Genomic DNA, 20,137 nt, shown 5'->3' on the forward strand with positions numbered 1-20,137 from the left:
CTTTGAAGAATGTTGGTAACCAAACAGCTGATGGTACTGTTACGCCCACCGTGGGGAGTAATAAGTAAAGAAGGGAGGCAGCAAGGGTAGCGCTTCGGAAGTAAATTTTCTATTAAGTTCTCAGTCATGTAATAGCAGAGTCGTGCCACGCCAACGCCGGCCTTTGTCCTAGCCGTTGTAATGAGGAGTCGCTCCGCCCCACTAAGTGTAACCAGGACAACTTTATACCCAGGCACACCTGTGCACCGGTGTGCCCAATTCCCCCCATAAATACCTGTAGAGGGAACACAAAACACAGCCGGAGGAGTGGCGAAGTACAGCGCCCGTGACACCGTCCCCAGAGAAGACAGAGAGCTAAAAGTTTTCCGTCAAGGTACAAACAAATCATGACATTAAAGGCCTTTAAAGAAAACTTGTATGCATAAGTTTTCTAAGAGCAAGTTTCCATCAATAAGGTAGCATAATGAATGAATGAAACAAATATATACCCATGGACCTTGTCCTTGACAACACATCGGCTAATGCGTTTTCAGAGCCCTTAAGGTGCCGTATCTCTAAGTGATAAGGCTGGAGGAATAGACACCAATGCATGAGCTTCTGGTTGGGGTTTTTAAGAGACTGTAAAAACGTAAGTGGGTTGTTGTCACTGTAAACCATCAGAGACGAGCTATCCGCTCCCACGTACACTTTGAAATGCTGGAGAGCCCAAATCAAGGCAAGTGCTTCCTTCTCAATTATGGAAAGGTTTATTTGATAACTGTTAAATTTACACGAGAAAAAAATAATTGGGTGCTTTATCCCGACATCATCCTCTTGGACCAACATGGTGCCTGCACCTACTCTGCTGGCATCTACCAGTATTTTAAATCCCTTCCCTAACTGGGGTGACATCAGAACAAGTGCTGAAGTTAGCAGCGCATTAACCTCATCGAATGCCTTCTGGCAAGATTCTGACCAAACAAACAGTGCTTGACACTTAAGTAGATCCATAAGAGGGGCAACAACAGTTGAGATGTTCTTGCAGAAACAGTGGTAAAAACCACCTAGACCCCAAAAACTCATTAACTCCCTTTTAGTGACAGGCATGGGATACTCGTCTATTGCTCTGACTTTCGCTCACACTGGACGCATTTGTCCTTATCCAACCACTTTGCCCAGGTAGGTAACGGTTGTCCCCACAAATTCCCACGTAGCCAGATTTATTGTGAGTTTAGCCTGCACGAGGGGAATGAGGAGGCGCCGCAAACGTTCAAGATGCTCTTGCCAAAGACCTCTTTTTCCAGAAACTCAGGTCTGTTCAGCGGGACTCTATAAAAACGTTGGCGGATAGGTGAGCATCGCCCACACCTGTGTCATGCTCCGACACATTTGTTTGTGTCGGCACACTGGAAAACAATTCTGTGAATTCGGACAACAAGCTAACCAGTTCTTGCTGTTGGCTTGCCTCCAAATGTTTTAGGTTACCCAGCAATTTTTCCAACATTTCTGAGTTCTTACGTTTTCTCATACACTTTTTAAACTGCCAACTCAACAGTTTCATAAATTTGACTGTCTGCAACCAACAAGGAAGTGTATTCTTTCTGAGCCCTACCGGTAAACATGCACTCCATTCGTAGGCATCAGCAACCTTCTCAAACAAAAGAAAAAAAGGTTTATACCTTAGACTCACTGAATGGCGGGACCAAACACAAACTACTGGCAATAGTTGGCTTGGACAAGTAGACTTCATCACCTCCAACCACAAGCCTACCCTCTTTAATTAAGTCCAGGTGTTGTTGTTCAACCTGAACGCACTGCTGCTCTAAACGTTGGCGACTTTCTTCAAGCTCTCGTTCTAGATGCACTTTTTCACACTCCAAACGCAGTTTTTTGGATTCAGTGTCATGCTGCAAAAGCAGTAATTCTTTCTGTTGCTCAAACGAGAGTGTGCTTAAGGCAGGTAGCAAAGGAGCCGGTGCCTCCACCAGGTCCTCCAGATCAAACAACGTAGCCTTAATGATCTGCTTTACTCCCTGTTTAGACTTGGAGATTTTTTGAAGTGCGAAGAGCTCAATTTCATAATGCACAGCTAGTTCTAAAAAGTGTTCTTTAGTCATTGTATATTACAATACATCAGACGGAGTCTGAATATATTCTTCAATGACATTGGCCATATCCAGGCTGCAATCAAATAATTTCAGAGCGGAGAAACCTCAAAACGCATTCAATCCAAATATATATATAAAAAAAAAAACACCCTCACACATGCTCTGCATACATTTAATATCTCCCACGGAGGATTAACAAACAACTCTATCTGAAGAGCCTGTTACAGAAATTAAACCACCCCTTACCTAACTGTCCCCCAGCCCCTATAACTAATGTAGACCCTAGTCTTCAGCTGGCCCAAGACCGGGTATTTATGCACTCAATCCCCCAAGTTTGGGAAGACTACCAATTGAGGAGAAGTCCCCCAAACCTAGGATGTGCTCCCAAGACACATGTTACCAAGCCAAGAGCCAACCAAAAATAATAAAACTAAAAAAACAAACAACATGTCCTAAAACATGTCCTTCGCCTACACAGAGACAGTTTATTTCTGTGCAAAAAAAAAAAAAGAAGGAAAAAAAAAGGCAATAATAGGATTCAATCAATGACAATAGTATATTTCCACTGGGAACTGGCAATATAGCAAAGCAATATAATTTAGTTTTCAAAATAGGTAGACTGTTATATCTAAACATTTATATATATATTGTCACTATGCTGTATGGCTATGTAAGTGAACGTAAATGTTCAGGTTCAGAACTACTGTACCTGCATAAAAGTAAGAAATAATAAATCATACACAACCAAAATAGTCTCCATGTGATTTGAATACAATATATCATTAATTCAGTTTCATTCAGGTTTGTGCAGCGCTGTTCACTAAAAATCATCCCGCAACGGCTTTGTAGAGGATAAAATGGGGCAACAAAACCCCAGTGAGCAAACCAAAGGTGAGAAAGAAAAAGCATTAAATTACCATTACTAGCTTCTAATACCATCTGTATACACACCACTATAGTGAGTATGATTATATGCATCACAGCTGTGGTGGAAAGGAAAGCCATTGACACCAACACGTAGGAATGTCTATTGCTCCATATATCTTGCAAGATTTCATAACTGTAGCTACATAAGTGCTGTCAATTTATCTTCAATGCAGGCAGCAGAAAGATGATAACTGACAGGAAAAAAATGAAAGGTTGTGTCTGTAGGCAAAAACTTCAATCACTAAGGACGAACAAAGTAAGGGTAATTCTGAATATCAGAAATATATCATTAACTGAACAAACAGGTACTGCCCTCAAGCCACAATGCTAAAGAAGTGTTGCATGCTTTTTTGCGTCATTCTTTACTTTTTTTCCAGACATACTGTATATGGATATATCTAAATATTTTTATCATAGTCTCAGACAGCAACACCTATAGTAATACATATATTATTACAATACAATGAGTAATAATCGCTATCATAGCTACTTGCAAACAACACTAAAAATAATAAAACAAACAAATAAATATCAGCTATTCAGCAATTAGAAACACATTTTTATTAACATTTATTAGTTCCAAAATGGCAAATAAATAAATGAATATATCCATTTAATATCATTTGAAAGCCATTATCATTAACAATTATAAAATTACTTCCCTTTGTTATATCTTAAGACTTTCAGAATGCATAAATAATTGACAAAAATGTAATTAAAATTATTAGAGGGAATAACACTATATATAACACTACAAATATTGTAAAGTGTATACTGTATATGACATTTAAACATGCTACTCTATTGATTTAATTCAATCACACATGATTGATCACACATTAAAGGGTCAGTGAGTATGTTTATATGCATCAGCTGCTTATTATGCTTAATATGCCACATAGATGCTTTAAACGATGTTGCATGTCAGCTGATGGTTATGGTTTGACATCATAATGAATTTATTCATTTATTTAATTATTTTTTGGCATTATAATGCAAATTTCACTTGGAGTCATCAGCATTTTGTTGTAAACACATGTAAACAAACAGAAAATGTCACATCTTAGAACAGTGTTCAACAAAAACGGCCTTGCAGCACCCACAAAGCACACAGGGCCATTCTCACAAAACGACAATTTACTATGATGCACATTTAGCTCCAGCAACCATTGTGTCAGTGTGAGCACAACAGTGTGTGTGTTTTAAAGCTGTGACGGCCGCAGGTACACACACCTCTGCTGCTGCACACAGCTGGACGCTGAATGCTTTCATCTAGCTGAAAGCTGCAATAAATTGCATCCCTGGACGAAGTCTAAACACTCAGAGAGATCTGTCTCTGTGAATCTCAAATCCTCTTTACACACACACACGCACACACACACACACAAACAAAGTTTGCTCTCAGGCTAAATAAGACAGCAAACAGATATATAGGCTGTACAGTATTCATGCTTACTACCTCAACTCTATGAATAAAATTCTGTCTTACAAAAACTACAAATATTTTTTTGAATTAAAATATACAAATTATTTATTTATTATTATAATAAGTAGTATGTATAAACTCTTATCAAATATATTAATTTAAATAAATAACATTTACATTTTATTCTCTGATACATTTTAATATTATTATTATTATTATTATTATTATTATTATTATTATTATTAAATGCCAATTCATTTACTTTTTAAAATAAAAATAAATACATGTTTACAATCTTTTCAAATATAAATATATAAGATGAAATACATTGTTTCGTATCTAAAGTATATATTTGATAATAAATTAATAAATAAATAAATGTGTTTATATAAATAAATGTTCAAATAAATAAATAAATAAATAAATAAATGTGTTTTTGTAAAAATATAAAAATACATAATGTATACATAAAACCAAACATTATTTTATGTATTTACTCTATGTTTGGAGGACTATCAAACAAACATATTAATTAATAATAAATAAAAAAATAAATAAAACAATTAACATTAATATAAATAAAAAAAATACATTTTAATAGGTATGTGTGTATGCCTTTTTCAAAATAATATTTATTTATTAAAAAATTGATTAATTAATTAATGTTTATATAAATTAATGTTCAAATAAATAAATATGTGTTCTTGTAAAAATATAAAAATACATAATGTATAATTTTTTTAATATATTTATTGTATGTTTGGAGAGTTAAACAAACAAACAAACTAATTAAAAATATAAACAAATAAATAAATCAATCAATCAATCAAATACAAAAATTTAATAACAGAAATGTAAATAAATACATTTTAATAGGTATGTGTGTATGCCTTTTTTCAAAATAATATTTATTTTAAATATTATTTTATGAATATATCCACCTGCATCCTCATGCACTCTGGGATTTCACATGTGGGCTGAACATGACTATGATTTGTGTTCATCAATATCATGTCAAAGCATTTGTCGCTGCGACTCAAAAAGAAGAAAACTATCACGTCTCCAAGGCAACCAGCATCATCTTTACTTTCCTCTCTGTAACACCGGAGTGTGACCCTCAGACATACAACAATGACAAACAAACAGGCAATCACAAACAGATCAGCTGATGCAGGTTTTCTAGCCCCTGACTAAGCCTCCTTCAGAGACTGCGGCCTTGGTTTGCCCTGCAGAGAGAGCCAGACAGTCACCGGCTCCGGCAGATGAGCATTTCACTGCTGGTCAGTGCCAATATGTGGCAGATAACCCAGGCCTTTCTTCTGCAAATGTCAGGAACATGCACTCATTTCCATTGCAATGCTGCTTATTTTTTTGACATCATGAAAAACTGATTTTTCTTGCCCTTTTCCACATAAAAGAGTTCAGTTTATAAAACACCCTTAAGCAGCTGCTCGCAACTAGTTTGCTTCAGGACAGTAGGGATGGATGATACCATGTTTTTCTTTTCAATTAAACATTTTATATTAACTATTCAATCAAACGACTTCTAAAAGATATCAATTAAATCAATCAATCACTCATTCAATAAACACTATTATACTTTTATTTATTAAGAAATACAGAATATGTTCTTACACCATTTTTACATTTAAATGATAGTTCACCCAATAACGAATATTTGATGTTTATCTTCTTACCCCCAGAGCATCTAAGACGTAGGTGACTTTGTTTCTTCAGTTGAACACAGACAAAGATTTTTAACTCAAACTGTTGCAGTCTGTCAGTCTTATAATGGAAGTGGATGGGAATCATGGCTTTGAGAGTCCTAAACCTACACAAACAAAACCAAATGAAACCCTGCGGCTCATTACTATACATTGATGTGTAAAGACACAAAACGATCAATCTGAGCAAGAAACTGAACAGTATTTCTATATATTATTTTTTTTTTAATCACTGATTCACCGCAAATGTCCGAGCTGTCCTGAGTGTGTTCTCAGCAGCAGGCGTGTGAGGCGTCTTCTTCTTGCTTTACGGCAACGCGCAGACTTATAAGTGCATTCCCACCACCTATCTCTCAAATGGACCATTGACACTATCTACAATCTCAATTAGAAGTTTCAGTGGTCCATATGAGAGATAGGTGGCGGTAATGCACTTATAAGCCTGCGTGCTTACCGTAAAGCAAGAAGAAGAAGTCGCATCTCATGTCGGCTGTTGAGAAAACGCTCAGGACGCGCTCAGGACGTTGCAGTGAATCAGAGTTAAAAAAGATCAAATAAAATAAAAATAAAAAACCTATATAAAGACGGTTATGTTTCTTGCACAGACTGATCATTTCATGTTTTTACACATCAGTGTATCATCATGAGCCACAGGGTTTAAATTGGTTTTGTGTATGTCTTTTTTTTATCTCAAAGCCATGACTCCCATCCACTTCCATTATAAGACTGATAGATGGCAAATCACATAATCATTTGTGTTCAACTGAAGCAACAAAGTCACCTACATCTTGGATGCCATGGGGGAAAGCAGATAAACATCAAATTTTCATTTTTGGGTGAACTATCCCTTTAACAGTGATAAGGCCAATATATCCTGCCAATAAAATGAGTAACTAGCCATTCAAAATACTATTTGAAAACCAATAAAATGATTAATTACAGTTATTAAAAAAAAATATTGGAAAGCCACTGTTTTTAACATTTACAGTAATAGCTTCAAAAACTGCAAATAAAAAAATAAATAAAAAAATAAATAAAAAAATCTGATTACTGCTTGTATTATTAAAGAAATATCTTTACAACATTTTTTACATTTAAATCCAAAATCAAGTAACTCAAGTATCACTGTCTGATACCAATATTAATAGTAATAAATAGATTTTACTCTGCCAATAAAATTTAAAAAAATACTTAAAGGCATTTAACATTTAATAAGATTTCTGCTTTTAACATTTAATTAGATTAATTGGATTTCTGCTTCTATTATTAATTAAGAATATGATATTACACAATTCTAACATGTAAACACTTATAAGAATCACCATAGCAAGTATTTACTTTAACCCTTTATTTTGTCAGAATAATTAAATATTACAGCTTGTGTCTTTCAGCATTTCATCAAAATAGAGATTTATTATTATCCACCCAGATTTTACATTGTACTTCAATATTTTTAATACACTGCATTAAATTCATGTTTTTTTAGCTCTAAAAAGTAACTCACAATGGCTCGCTGAAATATTCTGAGCGTTAAACTGTAACAATACAACATCGTGGAGTCAGTCTGTGAGAATGTAAGAGTGATAGTTATGGCTTACAGCTCGCACTACGATCTATTTGCAACAAACCTGAGCGAAAGGATGATGGGTTTGAGACATTGTTACTGTTCACTCTGTGTGTCGCTTAAGCAAATGAAAACATCTTCTCAAGGGATAACATTACCCTAGCGAACATGCACCACGATTTCTTAATTTAAGACTTAATTGTCTTAAACACATGTGTAACTAAATGAAGCTCCCTCAGCGAATCTACACCAGTTTGTGCAGAAAAACTTTCTTTTTAACTGGCAATATCAAATTAGCACTTTGAAGCAGACATGTTTTGACTGGCCTCTCCTACAGTTGTGCTAATGAGGTGTAAATGTGTGTTTAGTTGTGCCAGGGTCAGACAAACAGCCACCAGAACAGGAGACATCAGCCTCAGTCCAGCTAATGAGGCAAACCTCCATGACGTACGCTAACACACAGCCAGAGCAGGACCTGGATCATCCCAGAAAAGTTTACTAAAGAGGAGTCCTTTGAAACGAGCCGATGGCTTTGAGCGTCTGGAGCTGAGAGCAGATTTATCACAGATAATCAGTGTCAAGAGATGGTTGCTCTTCTCACAACAGGAAAAATCATTGTGTCTAATGCTATTATGTTCCTTATGAACTCATTTGTCTAATAAAGGTACTTCACTTGAATGACCTGTGTGTTCACATGATGCAATCTCAACATGAAGCCAAAATTTACTACTCTTTTGTTGTTTTTTACTGAAAGCTATCATGTAGTTTCAAGAGATTTTGAATAAGGAGTGGGCAGGATATTTTTAAATAAATAAATAAATAGAAATAAAAATTACAATTAAAAATAAAACAAAAAATAGAAAACGAGTGATACTGAACACCATTTGTTTAATAGAGCGATTTGAATGTCGAAATTGTTCCTATGATTCAATATCAAATTTATATGTGGTTTCAAAAGACTTTGAATAAGGAGTGACCAGAATATCACTGAAAATAAAATAAAATAAAACATTGTTTTAAATTAATTAGGAGCGACCAGGATATCAAATTAAATTTTAATTAACTGTTGAAACAGTTAAAAAAAATTATTATATAAAATCAAATGTAAAATAAATGTTTAATTGAGGAACATTATATATATATATTAGGGCCGGGACTCGATTAAAAAAATTAATCTAATTAATTAGAGGCTTTGTAATTAATTAATCGAAATTAATCGCATTTTAATCGCATATAAATATTTGATCTGAGAACAGTGCGAAGTAATTTTTTTTCACATGGATTTATAGTATACCATTGAATAATGACTGAATACATAAGCTTAAGCAACAAAATATTGTTTATTTTTGTTCAACCAAGTCTAGCAGACCAGTGCAATTTTTGCCATTAAGTGTGGCAATAGCATATTTAGAAACAATTTAGAAATAGTACATTTCAGAAATTCAGGTAGCTTATAGGTGCTGGAACCTTCTGTAAAGTGTTTTTTAAGTAATACACAATACTGTCAATTACATTCAGAACATTGGAAACACTGACTATTAGAAAACATCTCTCTGTTGCTTCAGAAGTCCAACTCTCAATAACCTTGGCCAAAACAATAAAGAGTTCAACATAAACTGCCAGTTTCACCAACAAAATAATACATAGTTCGACATAAAGTGTAAAGTCCAAGCTAGCTGCTACATGTTTTGCGTTGAGGTGATACTTGAGGCTCGATGTGCCGCGGTGATATGCGAACGCTAGTTGGTGCTCCAGTATAATCGGTTATAAATTACAATCATAAACCAAAAAATTTTGTTCTTGAACATTACAGGTTTAAAAGAGGGACTTGAGGCTTGATTGACATAGCCTCTGTGTTCTTACGATACAATGTCAACATGCAGTCAAAACTATTTTCTTATACTCTTAACAATGGTTGTGTTTTTCATTTAAAGCTATCATATGGTTTCAAAAACGGCAATAAATGCTATCAAAGTCATTTAAAAAATAAATAACTACAAAATAAAAATAAAAAAACTAATAAAAATCCATTATAATTATAAATTACAATTATATATAAAGGGGGGGGGGGGGGGCATGTCCATACATCACAAGGGATGCAAATGCTTCAGAGTGAAATCTGATTTACACACATGCTTGCACACGCAAATGCCAGCAGTTTTCCATCTTTCTCTCAATATCAGCGTCCTCAGATTAAATTTGATTTGATGAATATTAAACAGGCACATGCTAAAGACAGACAAACACTGGCGTGGGTGGAGGGTCATGATTTGATAACACAGCATTTGAGGTTAGTTATGAGCCTCGTGTTCGCATCGGGAATCACAGTTCAATTTATTTTGTTGGCAAGCAGCTTTCCACCAAAGTGACCCACAAGAAATATTACAATTATTGCGAAAAGTTGAAGGGACGATGTCAAGAAATGTAGGAGTAGAGACAGAGACGTGGCACTTGGGCTTTAGAGATGAGAGATGATGCCTGCAGCTGTCAATCAAAGGGGCGTACGGTACAATAGCGCATGAAATTAAAGGCCAGCTCAGTCGTTTTCATCTGCAGCCAAAGTTTCAGGTTCTTTCCAAAGACTCTGCGTATGCTCCTGACACTGACAGCAAATCATTACTAAAAGCATATAATGGCAAACTTTGCCTCTCTTAAATGCCAACACAGTGCCATGTGCATTAATAATAGGAATGAGCATCAAAGGTGCTGCCACACTGCGCTTGGTCGACAACTAATAAATATTGAAAAGCTTGCATGAGCTACAGAATGCTTAATTGTGCTCGTGTGAGAGAGAAAATGAGGGGAGAGGAGGGACACTTCAGAGTAAACTGTGTGGACAATCATTTACCCATCCACAATATGAGTGATGTTTGGGATGAAATCACAGTTGTCCTTTTCTATTCCACAAACATCAATGGTCACTTAAAATTTAACACAGTGAAAAAATAAAATAAATTGATAATGTAAAATAGTAATGTTTATAATTATAAAGACAATATTTCTATATATTATATAAAACTTTTATATATTATTTATATATATATATATATATATATATATGTTGCAATGAAGTTAAAGTACATTGATAACTGTATAGTGCCAATAGTGATACATTTATTTCTGCCAATTATTAAATATATTTATTATTAATTATACAATTATTAATTATAGCCATTTAACAATTTCAAAGTCATTACTTTTAATAGTTCAAAAACTGAAAATAATATTTATTGTTTGTTTGTTTGTTTGCATCTCTGTGTTTTGCTTTCAGTATTGAAATATAGTTGTACACAGCAACTTTCTGGAGTTGAAAATTTAGGAGTTAGGCATAAAAGTGTGAAAGAGTTAGATTTTTGGAGTTTATTTTTTAACTCTGACTAAAGTTTGTGTTATGGGATACTCCTTGGCTGTGTTTTATTTTGGAGTTCATTCATCGGTGTTAAGGAGCGTGTTTTAACACCATGTCTGGAGTTAAATGTTAAGAAAGTGCGCCATGACACGACCCTGGTTCAGCAGCACGAAGGACTGATGGAGTTTTGTACTTCGTCGTGACTCGTGAGGTATGTAAAAGCGTATTTATATACATATTAAAAATATATATTTCAAAATGTTTGATATTTTCTGACGGAGATACGTTTTGTCGTAGCTGTTACGTTCTGTATTGTAATGTCGTGGCGAACTGTTCACCGTTAAGTTAACTCGGAACATGTGGCTGATTTGTGCGGTGTTTTTTTCTTTGTTTTTTTTTTTCTGATGTGAACGAGCTAACATTAGCGTCTTTCCTTTCACCATGTTTCTGAAAATGTGTGTTTTTCCGTCAAACTGAAGAGGTGACTCCGCTCAAAAAAACCTTAGTCGACGAGGTAATATCTTGTATCCAGCAGCAGCCTTATGTCTGTAGCATTGCCTAATGTTTTAATAAACTGCAGGGTACCCTGCTAATAAGATACATTTTGAGCCGTGAAAGTGTGGGCCTGTACTTTTTTGAATTGTAACAGCTATGATAAATACGTCTGAGAGCGCGTGGTTTTCAGCTTACACTTACACACACACGCACACACAGTTTCTCAATCACACTAACATTAGTTGTTATGTTAAATAACATGTTTTCTCTTTAATTTCAGGTCAAGATGTTGATAAAAGTGCAACTTGGAGCTAAGAAGAAATATATAAAACTGGAAGAAGTTTGTTTCTCAGATTTTCTTAGTGCAGGTAAGTTATAAATTTAGTATTTAGTTAATAAAGACTAAGTAGCATTAGTTTTGTAATTTCTTTTGTAAATAACCTGTTGGTATTATGGTTTAGTCCAACAGAAGTTTATGATATCAGAGAATACAACATTGAAAGTCACAGATGACCAGGGCATAGAGGTGGATGAGGATGTATTCCCAGAACTTGCAACAACCAAAGAAATGTGTTTTATCATCCACACTGATGATGGTAGGACATTAAAAGAATGTTTGTTTTGTTTTATAGATATTTTCTGAGTTTGTGTCTTGACTCCGAGACAAACGTGTGCATTTCAGAACTTCTGTTTGCTGAAACATCCAAGAATTCTGTTGACTTCTCAGACCTGACAGAGTTTGGTGCCTCTTCAAATCAGACAGAATATGTTACGCTCACTACTTGTGGTAAGACGAGATATATATAATGTGATTATTTGGTCTGACCCTGGATATATCCACTATGGTACATAAAAAAGTTTTGCTGAAGCAACTCTTCGATTGTATATGCCTTATACTGTGTTTTTGTGATCTTCAGATTTGACTGTCCTGCAGCAAGGGGTTGTTGAAGGACCCTCCTCCCCAAGTCTGACAGATACATTGTCTGTCTCAAGCAGATTAAGCAGCAGTGATTCTGGATCTCAAATGCTTCAACCTTTAACGGACAGTTTCAGTGCAAGAAATGTATTTTTTTTTTTTTTACTTCCATACAAATAGATCTTATGCTGTAGACATAATGTTGTAAAAGAAATGCATTTTGAAAGTATTCAATGGTATGTATGGTTATTTGATTAAGATTAATGTTTTTGTTTTAAAAAAAGTCCAAGTGTGGTTGTAATTTTTCTAAATGTTTTCTTATAGAATATAAAGCATATTCTTACTTCAAAGACAGCAGGGATGACTGTGATCAAAGAGTATGAAGACACTGGGAGTTTGAAAGATTCCACAAGGCGGTTAATGGTGAACATAATTGTAGCTCACATGCATGAAAAAGAAGGGTAAGAACCTTCAAGACATGGCTTTATCATTAAAAAAAAAAATAATCAAACGATTCTTAAGACATTAGTTTCATCTTTGCAGGAGAACTGTTAGTAAAGCAACAAAGGAGTTCCATGCCCTTGGGATTGTGTCCCTGTTCCCATCTTTGAAAGACCCATACTCTAAAAAAGGATATGTAAGTTTGCCTACCGAACCATAAACATCTTATACGCTCTTGAGTCACTGTAATTGTATTATTTTGTCTAACATAAGATACTGCTTCCTCCCAGGAACATTTCTATGACATTCAGAGCAACAAAGGCTTTCTTGAGTGGCGTATAAAGACCGTGCAACGTAAATCCAGAACCACCTCTGCATCACAGAGCAGAGTGGAGCTAAAAGGAGGTCCCACATTATCAAGAACGATTGGAACTATAGATGACCAGCGAATGGGAGATGAATGTCTGGAAGCTGTGTCTCTCCTCAATCACACAACTGACCGTGACTTAGTGTTCCAGAAGATGAGAGAAACTTTCCACTACCGTCAGCAGATTCTTCACAACCCACAGCGCTCAGCTGATGTACTACAAATGTTTCCTCGTTTCTTGGACGTCAAAGGACTGGTAAATATTAAATAAGAATATGAAATTTTATTAAAAATATTATGTTACATTATATGTTTAAACAGTTGGCTTTTGTTTTTTAATTAGATTTTGCAAGACTTCTCACTAATGTTTGGAGCAGAGGTTGCTTCAAGGTTTCTGGAAAAATGGAACACCAGTTTCAAAGAAAAAGTCATCCAGGAGGCCAGGAACCTTAAAGAGACTGCTCTCCTGAAACAGCATCTGAAAGCTGTACTGAAAGAAGGATCTGATACTACTGATGATCCAGGTACAGTCATCGTTAAAATAGTAATGTTTTTACTTGAATCAATTAATCTTCTGGTTAAAGTTTTTATTGATTATTTCCCAAAAAAAATTTATTTCCAAAAGTCTGCTAAAAACACAACACAGTTATTTCTTAAAATGTAGTCTATTACAAAAGCTCATCAGTAAATTCATGCTTTGTGAATGCTGTTCATAACTACTTGAATTAAAAAAAAGTGATGCGTGGAAAAGTCACCCTGGCTTTGGATATGTACACTATGAAATTTAGAAATTTAGTTTGCTCTCCATCACACAACTAATAACTACCCCACTAATAGTTTTTACTTGTAAATTACACAATCCACGCTGTTAACTTATTGATGCCATAAACAGACTGGTTTGAAATAACTACTGTTATTTTCTGTCTCCAGAATGGGACAGTGACATGGCCTCTCTATTTGTCCTGCTTCATCTTCTTACTCCACAACCAGCTGGAAGAAAGCGGCCCAAGAAGATCAGTGTTGGAGAGGCAACAGATCATCTGGTCAAATTTCATAAGGTTTGTTAAGACTATCCTATTCCAAATATTGTACTTGATGCCTATTTTTTTTTTACAAATTGTTTATAAAGGGGACATTTATTTTATGTTTCAGTCATTCCAAAGCCTTGATGATCATCTCCTGACAACTGAAGGAAACCCTCAGCCATATCTTCTCGCCTCAGGGACTTCAAAAGCACAGGTTTCCACCTTTTACATTGTCTTGGACAGAAAAGTTCTGCCTTGTCAATCATGTACATCCTTGGGTGCCTTTGATGAGCTGTTCAAGTCCCATTTTGTTTTCAGTGTGAAGTATGATGATGCTCTGTCCAGTCTGTACACATTTTTGCAGACAACTGTGTACAATATCGATATAAGTACAACTGAGGAAACTCCAAGGGTCAAAGAGCTAAGAGCAAGACTGTTGAACAAGCACTAATTGTCTTATTTAACCAAAATGTTAAGTTGTTTCCTCTGCACTTCATCCTTTTGTTCAGCTTTGCTTTTGTTCAGGCACCTCAAACTAATTCATGGAATGTATCCTGGGAAAAATCTAAGACTGAAATGTGGTCAAGCAGATTGTTGCTTGCAGTTCTCTAGTTATTCTGGATTTAGGAGACATCTCATTAAGATACATTCTTCAGTTGGTGACAAATTTGACCCTCATGAGACCCCTTCCAGTTATGAAAGTGAAGAACAAAATTCTCATACCTTAAATGATGAAATACCTTCTACTTCATCCCAGTGCCAAAATTTTGAAGCAGTCCCTTCAGTATCTACTCACAAGAAAGATATGTGTGCGTCCATTATAGCAAAACTTATGGCAAGTGGTGTACCAAATACTGTAGTTCTTTCGACAATTGAAAATTTGGAGGAATTTGTTGAAGATTTGCAGTCAAATATTAAGGACCATGTCTTAAACTTACTACCAGGTAACAATCCATCAAGACCAGCCATAGAAGAGTTATTTAAAAGTTTGGACAACCCTTTCAGCCAATTGAACTCCGATACCAAATGGAAAAAGTATTTCAAAGACAAATGGGGAGTAGTAGACCCAGTTGAACTGCGCCTTGGTGTAAGGTATGACACCAGACGAAATAACAAAACTGGAACTTATGAACAAGTTCCCGTTAATGATAAATTCATATATATTCCAATTTTGAAAACATTCCAGTTCATTTTCAGAAATGAAAACATTTGTGAGATGATGCAAACATATACTCAGTCTGACATATATGAAGACTTCTGCGATGGTAGCTACTTTAAAAATCATCCTTTATTTTCGACTAATAAGTTTGCTCTCCAAATTCAATTATACTATGACGAGTTTGAATGTGCAAATCCTCTTGGTTCCAAAAAAGGAATTCATAAAATTGGTTGCCTTTACTTCATTCTTAGAAATCTTGCTCCAAAGGTGAATTCTGCCCTCATGAACATCCATTTGGTATCTTTGTTCCATGCCCAAGATGTTAAGAAATATGGGATTGATGAAATACTGAAACCTTTAATAAGCGACTTGAAAATATTAGAAACTGTTGGGATTGCTGTTCCATTTGCTGAACAACCTGTATGTGGCACACTTGCCCTCATTACTGGTGATAACTTAGGTATGCATAGCATTCTTGGGTTCTTGGAATCATTTAGTGCAAATTATTTCTGTCGATTTTGCTTAATTGATAAATCTTCAGCTCAGTCAGTTTTCTCAGAGGATGACCCAAGTTTGACTTTAAGATCACCAGTACTAAATGATCAGCATTATGCCAGTTTGGTAGATGATCCAACACTAACCTCTTCTTTTGGCATCAAGAGGAAAAGCATGCTCAATACTTTGCAGTATTTCAATACTGGGGAAAACTATGCTGTCGATATCATGCATGATATTTTGGAAGGGGTTGGTCAATATGAGATAAAACTGCTTTTTGAATATCTGATTGAACATTTCATCTCTAAAGAAAGCTTGTTGAACAGGACGTATGCTTTTAATTATGGCTATATGGAAACTAAAAACAAGCCCACAAATATTAATCTTGACTGCGGAGGACATGGAATAGGCTTAAATGCATCGCAAACACTGTGTTTAGTCACAAACATACCTTTGATATTTGGTGACCTGGTACCAGATGATGATTTGCACTGGCGCTTGTTGCTCTTGTTGTTGAACATCATAAATATTGTGTTCTCTTACTCAATTACTGAGGGGATGACCGTTTATTTAAAGCACCTTATTATCGAACATCATAAACTCTTTAAAGAACTGTTCCCATTAAAAAACTTGCTTCCAAAACATCATTTTATGGTCCACTACCCAAGGTGCATTAGAAAGATCGGACCACTCATTCATATCTGGACCATGAGATTTGAAGCGAAACACAAGTTTTTTAAAGATTCTGTGAAGAACTTCAAAAATTTGACAGTTTCGCTTGCAAATAAACACCAGTTTGCAGTAGCATATCATTGGGAATGCTCGTCTTTAAAGACAGTTGAGTCTGGTCCAGTCAAAATGTGTTCACTTGAGACACTTGAATTTTCAGAAAATATAACTGAATCTCTCCATGTTGATTCACAAGCCACTGTCAATCTCACAAAGTGGGTAAGATGTTGTGGTGTTGAGTATCGTGTTGGACTCTTTGTTTGCACGGGTACTGATGAAAACATGCCAGTTTTCAGCAAAATAACCTCAATCATTTTACACAATGGTAAAGTGATTTTTGTTTTGATTGAGCATGAAACATTTTTCCATGATCACTTCCATGCTTTTCAAGTGAGTGAAAACCTACCAAGGAAGGTACTGGTTATAGAAAGGGAAAGATTAAGACATTTCAAATCTTTTGATGCCCAAATGTCATATGGGTGTGATTCACAATTTTATGTTGTATCAGAGAGTTGTATTATCTGATTTCTTATTTAAATGAGTTCACTGTGAATTGTCACTTCATCTGATGTATAAGTGTCTACCTCAGGTTACACAATCCTGCACTACTTTTTTTTTATATATATATATATATCCTGCTGGCTTGATTTTATATAATGCAGTGATGTGTTGACAATGTTTTATAAAATTTTACTAAGCAGTTTTATTTGGCACTCTGTTAGATGCCTACATGTATTAAATGTAAACATTTTGCTGTTAGATTTTACTGTATTTTATGACTGCAGTTAATTTCAAAGTGTGTCCATGCATGGAATTTCTAAAGCTAATGTATGGATTTGCTTAAATAAAAGCAGTTAGTGAAGAGAATGGCATTCAGTGTAGTCATTTTCACATAAAACATAAAATATTAACTCTAAGAAGTGTAAAATTGAATGTTTTTAAGTGTTGATTTTAACACTGGTAAAGGAGTTCATATTTAACTCAATTTCAGAGTTACAGTTACTCACTGTAGGATTAGTATTTTTACTCCAGAAAGTGTTACATTTTAACTCTAAAAAAGTGTTAAAAATTCAACTCCAAGAGCAGAGTTATTTTAACACTGTGCTGGAGTCTATTTGATGGTCACGCATGTACACTCAGATTGAGTTGATTTTAACTACCAGGGAGTTTATTCCAAAGACCAGAATTTGCTGTGTACCAAATATTAAAAAATTATTCATGGCTATTATATAATAACACGACATGACATTACATAACATTTGAAAGCCACTATTTTTAACATTTAATTACTCCAAAAATGGCATTAAATATTATTATATACTTCTATTATTATATAATTACACAATAATGATCTTGGATTTAAATGCACTTATTACAATCATCACCGAAAAAACGTTTTGCATTTTAGCAACTTATTTTGTCTGAAATAAATTAATATTAAAGCTTAATTTAATAATATAAAATTATTACTTATTAAGAATTACCTTTAACATTTATTTACATTCATGATTCTGAAAATAAATAAATAAATCAGAAGTTAAACACCTATGATCTATATTTGTACGCAAGGACCAACCATACTTTTCATAGAGGATCAGTCCTCACATTAAAAATATTGACCTAATTTTTTTTTTGTATAGGTATAATGACAAGTTCCCCTTTGGTACTAATACAGGAACAGTGTTATTATTTTTGGATCTGACCTAGAAATATGACTGCTGAATCTCAGCATATATTCAGCAGTTTGCCTCATAAATCAAATTCACATGCTCTATTCTGATGAGCTTCTAATAAGTCCACAAGGAGCCGAGTCACTTCCTTAAATTAATCTTTTAATGGACTTTCCACCTTCTAAATTGGCCTGCTTCCTTTTGGCAAGACCACAACGATTGCAGGGGTCATTTCTCCACGTCCTCCAGACAGATAAAATCTGCCGCAGAAGAAATGAGACAGCTCTTCCTGTTGCTCATTTCCACACACACACAAACACACACAGATGTGTTTGATAAATTAGGCTGCTTTTCCAGGAAAGGAAAATGGAAGTCTTAATTTACAAGCACCCGCTGGATCAACGCTATATGCAAGTCGCCCCACACACACACACACACACACACACACACACACACACACACACACACACACACACGAGTCCCCCGAGGAGCTCGGCTGATTGGCACGGCGAATGAATTCAGTGACCTACAATAATGTGAAATTCATTTGCACATGGCAGAGCAGCTCCACATACTTCAGCGTTTCTATCCCAGATCAGGATCTATCGAACCACTGGTCCATCTAATATACAAATCACATCTGACACACGGCCCCTGTGCTGAACAGCACCAGTGATAGAACAATCCAAACTGACATCAAAGACACTTTTCTCCCGTGGCTGTGTATGTGTGTATACATATCAGTGATATCGAAAAAGGATCATAGTTGATCATTGATATTTTGGATTACAATGATACAAATGATTCTGTTGTGAAGTGTAACGCAAAACAAACGTCATTTCTACATAAAATTATTTATTTCAGACGAGAAAGAGCATGTTCTATTCAATTCAAGCTTTCAGAAGTTAAAGTTTGAAATTTGAAGTATATTTTACTTGGAACTGTTTGTTACGTTTACAAGGATTTTTTGAAGTAAATACCAAAGTCATGATCCTGTTGTTCCCATCATGCAGTAGGGCATGAATAATTAACGTCATTATGTCAAATGTGTCACTGTTTTATGGTTGCTTTTGTTAGGTGTAGTAACTTGCTCTTTTGTGACGTGTTTTAATTTATTTTTAATTTAATTTTTACATTTTCACAGATTTAGTCATTTTTGTTTTAGCACTTCAACAAAAACTAAACCAAAAATGAGAAATTTACTTGGCAACGTGGTAAAATAAGTTTTTGTTGTTGTTGTTTTTTATATAATCAAATTTATTTCAGTAAAATTTACTTAAAGGAACCAAAATGCATTTTATGCTGTTAGTTACATAATAACCCTGACGTACATCATATACATTATATATATACACACACACATATACTTTAATATTATACTCTAACAATAATGTTCAATATTCAACAACAATATACAGTATATATACACTGATTTAAATTAAGACTTTTTATCTTAAAAAGGTAATATATAAACAATGATCATACACTGATTTTTTTTTTTTTTTTTACATTTTATTTAATTTCTCTTGATTTTGTTTATGCATTAAAACTTAATACCATAAAGGCATTAGTAATTGCACAGGAATGAGTATCAATTTCTTAATATTAAAATAAATAAATAAATTCTTTGCATCAGACAATTTCTTATAAACATTACCAGTGACTTCCTCCAAGTTTAGTTTGCACAGGTCCAGATTTGGAGAGCACAGATGGGGTCAATGCTATACTCTTCAGCTAATGGCTCCAGCAGAGATGAAGGGAGC

The 20,137-nt window shown here is 34.7% G+C and overlaps 2 protein-coding genes across 2 annotated transcripts; both read left to right on the plus strand.

Moving 5' to 3' along the window:
• The first annotated feature begins 2,944 nt into the window (after positions 1 to 2,944).
• LOC113056689 (uncharacterized) lies at positions 2,945 to 12,871 on the plus strand. Its single transcript, XM_026223500.1, has 8 exons — positions 2,945 to 2,978; positions 8,097 to 8,221; positions 11,853 to 11,940; positions 12,034 to 12,168; positions 12,255 to 12,359; positions 12,490 to 12,635; positions 12,700 to 12,724; positions 12,813 to 12,871. The coding sequence occupies exons 1-8, from the start codon at positions 2,945 to 2,947 to the stop codon at positions 12,869 to 12,871; spliced, it is 717 nt and encodes a 238-aa protein (XP_026079285.1).
• Positions 12,852 to 14,969, plus strand: LOC113056338 (uncharacterized). Its single transcript, XM_026223063.1, has 6 exons — positions 12,852 to 12,949; positions 13,032 to 13,125; positions 13,220 to 13,552; positions 13,640 to 13,820; positions 14,227 to 14,354; positions 14,449 to 14,969. The coding sequence occupies exons 1-6, from the start codon at positions 12,909 to 12,911 to the stop codon at positions 14,770 to 14,772; spliced, it is 1,101 nt and encodes a 366-aa protein (XP_026078848.1). The 5' UTR covers positions 12,852 to 12,908; the 3' UTR covers positions 14,773 to 14,969.
• The last annotated feature ends 5,168 nt before the right edge of the window (positions 14,970 to 20,137 follow it).

The sequence above is a fragment of the Carassius auratus genome, chromosome 4 (genome assembly GCF_003368295.1).
Source record: "Carassius auratus strain Wakin chromosome 4, ASM336829v1, whole genome shotgun sequence".
Lineage (NCBI taxonomy): Eukaryota > Metazoa > Chordata > Actinopteri > Cypriniformes > Cyprinidae > Carassius > Carassius auratus.